A 12245-nucleotide genomic window follows, 5' to 3' on the forward strand; every position below is an offset into this window, starting at 1 on the left:
GCAATATGACTGTCTACAAATTAAAAGTATATGCTAGAAAATATGTCTGTCCGGATTTGAAATTTTCTTTTTATTGGCAAACATTAAGGCAGATTGCAAATGTGATCTTGTTAGTAGTTGTAAAATGAATCCAATAATTCCATTTAGATCAATTATATTCTCTGTTGTTTAAAATTATGTATGGTACCCATAGGTTTCAGTTGAGCCTTTAGCTGTGCAAATTATTTGATCTGCTGCTAGGGAAATCACAATGTACTGTACTAGCTGTAATGTTTTTAACTGCAATGAAAACTTTTATATTCTTAATGTCAAGAATATATGTTCATGATTAACAAAAATCATAATGTAACAAAACATCTGTTGCTTTATATGCTTTATTAATAAATGAAGAAAAAACTCCAGGTGGTTAATTTTTTCCTGAAGATGGATCTGAATACAATTAAATTGTAGAATGTTTATAATTGATATTAAAAGTACAAGGTGGTAGATGAATCATATTTTTGTTATGTGAACTGTTACATTTTCCCAACAACAGATGTTGTTTTGTTTTTTTCATTTATAGGTCAATAATTTAGTGATTTACATTTTATTATAAAGCATTTAATATAATTCTTCTAAATGTCAATCTCTATTAAGAAATTATCTTTGCATTTATAAATCTATTAAAACAAGATCGACTTTAAATGTATTAAAACAAGGTCAAATTCATTGTCATTCTGAATTGTAGAGGGTAAATCATCAAGCAGCACAACGCAAGTACGATATGTTGCTACAACCTCCAGACCTGTGTCTAAAATACAGTTAAACAATCATAAAGACTCTAGTGGTGGTGTAAAGTTAAATGTAGCCGGCACACAGTCTGGATTGCGGAGACCGTCTAGTCAAACAGGGGTCATCACCAATGGTGAACCCAGGAAGAAAACACTGAGAGAGATGTTAGCAGGCATCCCTGGTTTTAGTATGAAGGTAAGGAAGGAAAACACATTGACATATTTATTTACTTGTTACTATCATGTCTACATGTATGAACTAAATAATGTGAATTGCTACACTTTGCTTTAAACTTAAGTTAGCAAAGGTTCAAATATCAACCTTTAGGAATTTATGTTAACAGCTTAGGAGATGGAACTTTACACAAATTGCTCAGTACTGGTTGGTTCTAAGAACTGATTAGAGACTGTATCTGTAAGTATATAGCTTCCTATGTAACGAGACTAAAATTAATTATGTATAAACTAATAATTACTGGGCTTCGAACCGGTCTGGCTTAACTATACTGTTAAATAAATGGACAGATCCAAATTCAAGGCAGGACTAGTCCATTATACAAATACAGAAGTAGCGGGGTAAGTATGTTTAAAAAAGATAAATGTGTACTTTAAGTCTTGCTCGGGTAACTTTTTGAACCCTATACCTGCAGCGCCAAATTTGTGTTATCATGGTTTTGCCCTGGTTTGAATTTTGAACAGTTCATTCATAGATTAAAGGGTTTCAATATAAAAATCAAAGAAAGTGCTATCACCTTCATAGAGCCTGGCCAGACTGCACAGAGGCGGCTTGATATTGGTGTCAAAGATTGCAGCTTTTTTTAGTAAAGCTTCAAAGAGTTTATTTTGATCGAATTGAGTCATCTTTAAAGGGAAAGACAAGGTTAGAATAAAAACTTGATTTCAGAAAAAGAATACTATAAATAATAAATCTGCAAATTTTCTGCTGCCAAATAATAATATTAAACGAATGATAACAAAATTTAAATCGCTAAATCACCGATTTCTACAAATCAGTAAGCGCGGCCATGTTTGTGTATTGGCCGTATAAAAACAGGTGCGCGTGATGTCATTTCCCCACATCTTTAGATTTATGATAAATCTAGTTGAATCGGAAGAAGTACTGACCAGACAATTTAATTTTCACAGGAGGTGTAGAGGAGATTTTTTTTATGGTTCAAATACGTAACAATATCCAAAAAATAAAAAACAATAAAAAATTAAGAAACAAAACAAATCAACGTCTACCGGTCGCACCACTTCAGGCCAGTGATGCCCGAACGTTACTCCAAACAATGCTATGTTCATTAAAGTCTCATCTTAATGTAATTAAACAATATTTCAGAGATTTAATAAATACACATTTTATTATTTAACAAAGTTTCACAATCAAATAATGCAATTAAATAAACAAACGCACCAACGAATAATTGGCTGTTAATTATTGAACGGCGATAATTACCATTATTATTAAAATCCTACTAAAACGTGTTCTTAATAGTACATGTAGTTTGATTCTGACTTTCAAATTAAAAGGTGTGAACATATGTTATAATTGATGTAGACATTTCAAAAATATAAGCAATTCTTTTGAAAAGTAAATTGTTAACGTCTGTCAACGTATGAAGCTGCGCATCGTTATCGTAGCCTAATATTAACTGCAGGCAAAACATTTTTATTGGCTGCTCAAAAATCTAATTTGCATAATTTATTCACACAATTGCTGGTTCTTACTACTTATGTCTAATACTGTGCATTGTCCATTTTAATTGTTCCTAATTTGCACCAAATGTACCTGTCACACTGTGTACTGACGATTTTTATTGCTCCTTGTATGCCTCTGTGCCGACAGACCTTTTGATCATGCACAATGTTGCCCTGATTGGTTAATCACCCTTGTCAAATATTCTAATGACGAAATAGACATCTATTTTTTTACGCTTCATCAGTGAACTGAATGACCTTAGGGGAAATTAAGTTCCACACAGGTCCTATCAAATTATACTGTAAATTACAGCATGTCATAAAATAGCAACACATTTTTTCAGTTACCAATAATCATTTTGAATATTAAGTAGATTAATGATGTTTTGTTTCATTGGATTAAATTTACGGTAGTAGAAATGCGTATCTGTGTGGAAAAGGAATTGGGTAAGTAGATAACGTGGAAAAAAACTATAAGGAACTGGATAAACCCGAGAATATGCGTAATGACAGGGGAATGGGCAACCTGTTGCTGTTGGTACCAGTTTTGACTGGGTGCCTTAATACCCTAACGGACAGTTTTGTTTTCATACGATATTAGTCTGGCTGCCGATTTTCCTGTGCCATTCTCATTTTTAGCGTCAATGGCTGAAAATCGCGTCCTCAGCAGATCGCAGTTGATATTTTACGCTGAAAAAAAAAGATACTAGTACATGACCGGCGATGTACCCTATTCGGACAGCTTGTCTAGCGAAAATTAAGTACAAAATAAAAGGATATATCGTCAATTTGAAGAAGTTTCGCACAGTATCAAAATTAAATTGATGGTTTATCTTTGAAAATTTAGCAGTCATTGCTTAAATCATGTGGTGGGATCATCAGCAAGCTTGAAAATCGGACAAATGATAATTAATGTCGCGGCGTCTTCAATTAATTAATTAAAGCAATTCAGTTTCATATGATGTATTCATAAATAATATATATAATGTACGTAATAAGATTAATAAGTTCTTCATCAAGATATATTTCAGTTGTACCAGCGGGTACACCTATACCGGAAGTGGGTGTAACACGTCACATTCTCGGTCTCGTCTGTCTCGCGAGAATGACAGAACGCCAAAATGGCGGCGCCCATGAACTTATTTCTCAAGTAAAAAATAGTGTCTTAAAACACAAATTTCTCACTTATAGGATTGATTTCAACAGAAAAACTGTCATGGTACCTCTTTTTAAATGATGAATATTTATATTAGACAGACATCAATCCATCCATTCCTATTCCTTTAACAGAACTATTGGTTCAGTTTAGTATTTTATATATTTCAGCCAAGGAAGCGCACTAACAAGAAGTTAAGTCATGCAGCACAGATTGCCCAAACTATGGAGGGATGTATAGATCTAGAAACTCCAGACTCAATACTGGTTAACACAAACCTTCGGGTGAGATATGATGGCTCGTTTTATTTAGATATATAGATGTTGCATAATTTGCAATGAATATTTTTACTCTCAAACATTTTTCTCTTAAATACCATGATCTGTATATACACAGGTCTGTATAAGATTTTATAGCATAGGTCTGAACAAGATATTATCATGAAATACACTTACAGAACTTTTAAACCTGACACCAGCCAAAGCATTGGTTGATTCCTTAAAAGAAGTAAACCTGTATTCTAAAATTCAATTAACTCATTTTATAAGCATGTATATGTAATAATTTGGTTAAGGTTTAATAATCATATGTTAATAATTATAGTGTTGGGTGCAGTATGTCCAATAAATTGAACAATGTGTTAGTGTGTCTTATTAAGATAGGCAATGAAGCTATTATAAGCTGCATGTCTAGTATCATTGTTACTTCTTTTGTTGTTGAAGTTAAACTAAGAGGTTTGAATTTTTTTAAATTATTTATAATTCATTTAACTGAATACTTGTGTATTTAGGACATATAAATATTTCTAATTTCATATTTAATCAATGTAGTCCTGAAAGGATTCAGGAATGAAGTGTCACTTGATATAGAAATATTTTATTCATTAATTCAGGGTTTATTGACAAAACACACCTTTAACTCTCTGCCGGCAAATTATCAATACAAGTTGATTACATTGTTGCCAGAGTGTGATAGAATTGTTGGGAAGGACAGTGCCCTCAGGTGAGTTTCTTGTTTATATAATACAAGTTAATCAGTTAGCCAACTCATTGTCTATATCACTTGGCTGGCATGAGTGGGATATCAGGAATAGTAATTTGATGGCTAGAATATCATGTTTCAGGAGATTAATGTAGTTACATTATGAAATAGTTTTAGACAATAAAAACTTCAAGTCTCATTTAACTCTGAAAGTAAGTTTAAGTTCAAACATGTATGTCTACAGAGTTATTACAATTTTTCTGAGATGGTTTGTTTTGAATTTAAAGTAGTCATTTTGAGGTTGACTATTTGAAGAATAGGGAGAGTTATTGTACTCGCCCAGGCTTCGGCATCACACATTGATTAAGTTTACACTAAAGACAATGGGTTGAAACTTCACATAAATATTTCAGAGCAGGTCACTGTTCCAGGCCCATTACTCAAGGCCCATTACTCTGAAATGGATGTTGACAGAATTATGGCCCTTTTTGAATATTATCCAGGCTCTTGTTTTACCATCAAACACTGAGAATAGTCAAGCATGCTGTCCTACATACAGTTCTTGTTGGTTTTAACACATACAACAAATAATGATTGCTAAGATAATTGTGTCAGATGTCATGACACTACTATGGCTATTACCAATGATTTATTCATTGATTTAGAAAAAAAACTTCAACCAGGAGACATAAGAGAAATAAAGAGAATAAAATTTATTATAGAGAATAAAATGCTACTGCATGGCTGAAGCTTGATACAGTAGATAAAAATGAGAATATAAGCTGTTGAAAAAAAGGTCAACTGAAATAGTCCGGACTTACTTACTATCCAGATGTTATGAATAATTTCAGGCAAGGGTTATTGGGCATTTGCTGTAGCAGTTGCCTGGTAAAAAAAGAGAGGAAAAAACACAATGCCTCAGTCTGTCAATGTGACTGTATGACACATTCAACTCTGGGGAAAAGATTTTTTTAAAAATCAGTTTTTAACAAAAGCTATAGATACTAATAGGCATATAGGACACTGGTGCTGTTTATAGTATTTAAAAGTTGCTTAAAAAATTTCTATTTCAGGTTGAGCAGTACCGCTCTTAATAATGAGTTTTTTGCTAAAGCTTGTACAGAATGGAGAGAAAGGCTGTCAGAAGGTTGGTGCCATTATTTTCAACCATTTACACTTAAAGCTACATTTAATAAATTTCATAAAAAACTAAATAGCGACATTTCATTAATAAATTAGGTTTTATATCGACTCCAGGTCTTATTTTGGTGTCCAGACAATTAGCATACAAATGGGTAACCTCATTGTGGCGAAATGGGAAGTACAATTTCTCTTTGCATGAGAAACTCCGCCTTCGGATCATCCGTACATCAATATTAAATCAACAAACATGACTATAAGTAGCAGTCCTAATTTAACGGTATATATCCGCATTGTAACGGATGTTTTCATACAAATTTAATCTTTTTACGAGATGATTACTTTCACTGAACCCCAGGCTTAGTGCACTGTGAAGCTTAAACGGTTAAAGTGCATTTGCACAAGAAAATATCATATAGCAACTATAAAACTGTGACGTAGCGCATACACGAGCTGATTATAGTCGCCATTTGCATGTTAAAATTCGTATACGAACTTTAGTGTTACCATGGGGTTTTCCATTTAAAATCCTAATTTATGAACAATATTTGATGAGATTTACAACAATACTGTTAAACAGGTTAATGAAACTGTAGAATTTTTTATTTTTAGGCCGACGGCAAAATATTTTTACATATTTATTTAATGTAGCTTTAAATTAAAAATATAACTTTAATTAAGCTTTACTCTGAGGAGAATTGTGAAAATGACTTTACCCAATTTAAAGTTTGATCCCCTGATCATGACTTGACAAGGATTTCGAGAAAAACAAAAGAAAAATAAACAGTAGAATTCAACATGAACAGTTTAAAAGTCTTGTCACCCTACTCTGAAGGCGTGCTGCTTTAAACTGAAATATTAATTTGGCTGATATTACAGTAATATTTGATTATATAACATGATATTGATATATAATTTTTGTATAATGTACAGGTGAGTTTACACCAGAAAGTCAGCAACGATTGAAACAAGAGGAGGAGAAGGAGCAAGTGAAGCTGGACCCCTGGAAGGTACGATATTTAACTTATAGGCACTCCACTGAGGGTTTTTTACGTAACATGACTGGAAAATTTCAGATCATTCCATCACTATGTGAAGCAGGCCTCATGGTTGAGTGAGGTCATTGACTTCAAACCACTTACCCCTCACCACTGTGGGTTTGAATCTTGACGTGAACTTTGGATTCTTTCATGTAAGGAAGCTATCCAGCTAGCATACAGAAAACTGGAAGAAGAGCACCCAAGGTCTTCCTCCACCAGTAAAGCTGGAAAGTTGTCATATGATTAATATTGTGTTCCTGCATTGAAAATCCAAGATCAGTGATACTGTGCTTTGCAATTGTCATAAATGTCATGCAAATTATATAATGTTAAACTTTTATGTATGTACTAAGAAAATAATATCTGCCAGCTTTACTGATTCATAAACAGGGTTTAATAATTAGAGGTGACTTTTTTACCAAAAATAGAAAATATGAACAGAGTTCATTACTTACTTAACCTCTTCAACACATGGTCAGTTTATAAGGGCTTGACAGCATTTTCTGAATTATTGTGTAGCAAGATAATTAAATAAATCACTGTTTTTCTTTCTTTATACAAAAGTTTGCCTTGATTTTCAAGATAAAAATTCTGATAAAATAAAAAAAGTTTGGTTATAACTGGTCACTTTTGTATGTTCTTGATTGAATGTTGCTTACTTGTTATTTCTATAAATTTGTATTTCTCTTCCAGGCAAAGCATTTTGAGCCTGTTTGGGGTCAAAAGTGAGTACATTTATATTTTCTTTTACCTGTTATTTCTTTGTTTAGAGTAAAGTATAACACTTTGCTTACCAAAATACATCGAGTTTGGGATAAATTTTAATACCCGGCTGTTTCGAAATATAAGTTGGATTTGAATCCATTACACAAATACAGCAGGTTAAGTTCTACAATGCCACAATTATGTTTTGTTGTTATGCTCCCTGAAAAATCTTCGAGGGAGCATATAGTCGTCGGGCTGTCCATATGTACGTCCCTAATTTGTGTCCGGCCCATAACTTTGTTATTTGAGGTCTGATTTTAAAACTATTTCACAGAGATGATCACCATATTGAGACAATGTGTCACGCACAACATTTGGGTCGCTACCTTGAAGGTCAAGGTCACAGCATGACCTTGCAGCAAAATCGTGTCCGGCTGGTAACTTTGTTATTTGAAGTCTGATTTTACAACTATTTCACTGAAATGATCACAATATTGAGATGACGTGTCGCCCGCAACATTAGGGTCGCTACTTTGAAGGTCAAGGTCACAGCATGACCTTGCAGCAAGATCGTGTCCAGTCCTTAACTTTGTTATTTGATGTCGAATTTTACAACTATTTCACAGAAATGATCACCATATTGAGACAATGTGTCGCGCTCAACATTTTGGTGGCTACCTTGAAGGTCAAGGTCACAGCATGACCTTGCAGCAAAATTGTGTCCGGCCCATAACTTCGTTATTTGAAGTCAGATTTAACAACTATTTCACAGAAATGATCACCATATTGAGACGATGTGTCACCTGCAACATTTGTGTTGCTACCTTAAAGGTCAAGGTCACAGCATGACCCTGCAGCAAAATCGTATCCAGCCTATTACTTCGTTATTTGAAGTTGGATTTTACAACTATTTCACAGAAATGATCACCATATTGAGACAATGTGTCACGCGCAACATTTGGGTTGTTATTTCACTTTGAACTTTGTCTGTGACATAACTCTGACACTACAAGATGTATACCTTCCTGTGTCCAAAATCTATTCGGGGAGCATCACCCGTTTCAACCGGCATTGTTGGATATAAGGTGCAAGACTATTTTGTATTCATGTTAGAAAAAAATGCCTATTCATGTACTAGAAAGATGTTAAACAGAATGGAATTACCATACTTAAAATTGTATTTTTATTTCAGATGTATCTCTGATGTTCCAAAAGCTGATGATATTCATCAATCATCTAGCGGAGATTCACCAACTGTGACATCACATCCTGTAAGGGTATCGTCAGTGAAGAAGTCAACTCTTGTATCAACCATGCTTAAGCAAAGATCTATACATCAAACTGTACAGGGCTATAGCACCTCGGGTAGTCTTGTTTCACGCTCAGAAATGGGATTATTAATGAAATTACAAACATCTAAATCTCAGACACCTGGTAGTGAGCAAGGAATTGTGCAGGCTAGTGCTATTAAAAGACCTGTTTTAAGTCAAGATGAAGATAGTAATTCCTCTGTTAGTCCACCAAAGCGGCAAAAAGTTGTTCTAACTCAGAAACAGATACAAGCGCAGGCTCAGGCAAAAACATTAGCTCAAATTCGAGCACAAACGCAAGTCGCGCGCATGCAGAAATCGGAGGGTAAAATGATCGGAAAAGTCACTAGTAATTATATACCATCAGTTGTTTCACAGACAATTTCCCCAGGAACAGAACCTCATACTAAGCCTATTGTTGTGAATGTATCGACACCCGTTACAGGGTCTGGTCTGAGGTCACCAACTCGAACTCTTGCTCAAATTAAATCTCAGACACAGGCAGCAAAAGCAAAAGTTCAAGGTCAGACCAGAACACTTGCTCAAATTAAAGCAGAGACCAAAGCTCATGTCCATGTCCATCAACAGCAAGTGGAGGCCCAAGCCAAACTTCATGCACATTTGTTGGCAAAGGCCAGAGGAGGTCATTCTCCAAATGCACAGACTATTGTTAGACCGCTTTCAAGTATTGTTGTCCCCACTCAAGGACGGCCTAAGCAGACCAAAGTAATAGACATAGAAAAGACTGCCGATGGTGTGAATTTGAAAAGATCGCTTGAAATTTGTGAACAAGCAAAGATAATGAGTCAGAAATATTCAATGCCCAATGTGTCAATGCTACAGAAACCCCAAGTTCACACTGTTGTTAAACCAGTTACAAGTTTGTCAAAGTCAAGCGCAAGTGATAATCTCTTTGGTTCATATTTAAAAGCTGATATTGCACAGGCACATAAAACTGTGTCACAGATTTTGCAAGATAAAACTTTAGCCGAGCAAAAAATACAGAAATTTACCCAAGCTGTTACTAATGCTAGGAGCAAAACTCAAAATGTAACGCAACCGAAAATTATGGAGGTTTCTGCTCCAGTGATAACTATACCTCCTACCTCAGTTCAAAATGTGCCTATCATTTCAAATGTGCCAACCGCAACGTTGAACACTTCAAATGTCTCTTTTGTTGTGTTACCACCCCCTACAGTGACTCAAGCAACTGGGATATCCCCAGCTGTGTTTAGTGTTCCCTCAACACGATATGTAATCAGTTCAACAGCAGCGGCCGCGCAGCAAAATCTGCTCCAGCAGTTAATACGTTCAGCTGCTGGGTCTCAAACCAATGTACTTTCACAGCAACGAGCAGCAAGTGCTCCTCCACAGCAAAAAGTTGTGACACGGGTTGCAACGCCTGTAACCACTCTTGTTAGATCTGCTAGTGTAGGAACAAGTGCGGGTTCATTAGAGGAAATGGACAAGTCTAAAACAAATGCTTCGCAAAAATCTTCAGTGCCTAGTGATATTATACTGCAAATACCTTCAGATCAAGTGAATTTTTTAGCGAAAGCGGGCACTGCTCTCATTCCAGGAGTAAACGGGTCTAAATCAGGCTCCCAGCAAGTGTTTTTGTCGTCAAGTGGTAACCAAGTCGTAATTTCACCTACCGGAGGTGTCATACACACTCCTGGTTTCAATGGAAGCAGTGCCCAGACTGTGAAAGTAATTCCGTCAATAAGTGTAGATAAAAAGGGTAATCAAATTTCAAACCAGTCTACAAAAGAAAACGTTTTAGTTGTATCCCCTGAACAATCTATAAATGGAAGTGTTAAAAGTACTGCAGTGCAATCTTCGAACACGCTGACTTTGCAAGTATCGAAAAGCGAGTCGTCTTCATCGAATTGTGCCTGCAATTTGAAGGGGATGAAAACATGTACAAAATGTGGGGCATTCTGTCATGATGACTGTATCGGCCCATCTAAACTGTGTGTGACTTGTCTGATTGCTACATGAGATTATTTATTACAAAAGTCATTATATAGATGTATAAATTAGGGAAATTTTTATGGGTTTTAATAAGTAACAGGTGGATATCTTTGTTTAATTCAATCTTTATTCCTAGAATCTCCACCATCGAAGCTGCCTTAACATGTTAAGGCATTTTCTCTTCTGTTTTTTGTGTGCACATGTAAAGAATATCTTCTTACACTCATATGCAAATAACTTGAAAATCATCAAATGTTATAAATTGGCAAAAGCTGGGTTACACGACTTACCGGAATCGGCCGAATTACCGGAATCGACCGGAATCGGCGGTGAATTACCGGAATCGACCTGTAACTTTGTAATAATTAAACTTTTAAAGTTTTTTCTTGCAATTTTATAAAATATAAACAATATCAATGATTTATGAAAAGATTTTTATAAATAAAGTCGCTTTTGATTAATTTAATAAGAGATCTAATATCGGCGAGCTACTGCCAAACTGCCCGTGACCGGAATCGGCCTGTTATTTTGTTGTTTATGCAACGTTTAATGTTCCTTTTGCATGTTTTTATAAAACCTAAATATTATCATTAACCTTCCTAGAGATTGTGAAAAAATCGCTTTTAAATAATAATAATAAACAAATATTTATGATCAGCGAAAACGGCAAACTGCCGGAATCGGCGAAGGATTACCGAAATCGGCCTGTAATTTGCTTATCTTTAAACTTTTAACAAAATTGTTGCACCTTTGATTAAAAATAAACAATAGCAATGATATGTAATCTGATTATTGTCAATAAAATCACTTTTTATTAATTAAACAAGATATTTAATATCGGCGAGTTACTGCCATACTGTCGGAATCGGCGAAGGATTACCGGAATCGACGTATAATTTAGTCTATTGTACTTTTTAACGTTTCTGTTGCATTGTTAATATTCGTCTTATAAAATGTAAATATTATGAATGATATTTGAAAGTTTCTTTCTTTCTTTTATTTTGTAAATTTCAATTCGCCTTTGGTTAATAAAGCAAGAGATCAAAGATCGGCGAGTTACATATACTGTCATACTGCCGAAATAGGCGAATGATTACCGGAATCGGCCTGTATTATTGTAATTTGTGGACTTTTCAAGAAAAAAATGCAAACAATATAATAGATATCTAAAAAGATTTCTGAAAATGAAGAATCCTTTTTAAATAATAAACTAGTGATCTAAGGTCGGCGAATTACTGCCATATCGCATATATGCAGTGTCAGGGTTATCGGACAATTACCGGAATCGGTCTGTTTTTCCCCACCAATATTTCAACGTTTAAAAATACCTTGAATTATTTTATTAAATACAAACAATTTAAACGATTTTTATAATGTTTATTGAAATCGGTATTAAATAAGAAGCAAAAGATTTATAGAAAAACGCTGTAATATAATAATAAAAAGATTAATATTGAAGATCGGCAAA

At 34.5% G+C, this 12245-nt stretch overlaps 1 protein-coding gene across 1 annotated transcript; it reads left to right on the forward strand.

Annotated features, from left to right (window-relative positions):
- Positions 1-727: 727 nt before the first annotated feature.
- LOC132740051 (putative Polycomb group protein ASXL2) lies at positions 728-11050 on the forward strand (the record flags this gene model as incomplete). The annotated part of the gene is given in 7 exon segments (XM_060727905.1): positions 728-966; positions 3798-3911; positions 4520-4629; positions 5682-5755; positions 6682-6758; positions 7482-7513; positions 8686-11050. Coding segments are annotated over 7 exon segments (2765 nt in total), but the record flags the coding sequence as incomplete, so codon positions are not given.
- Positions 11051-12245: the final 1195 nt, after the last annotated feature.

The sequence above is a fragment of the Ruditapes philippinarum genome, unplaced genomic scaffold, assembly GCF_026571515.1.
Source record: "Ruditapes philippinarum isolate M1 unplaced genomic scaffold, ASM2657151v2 ctg11889_1_1_1_1, whole genome shotgun sequence".
NCBI lineage: Eukaryota > Metazoa > Mollusca > Bivalvia > Venerida > Veneridae > Ruditapes > Ruditapes philippinarum.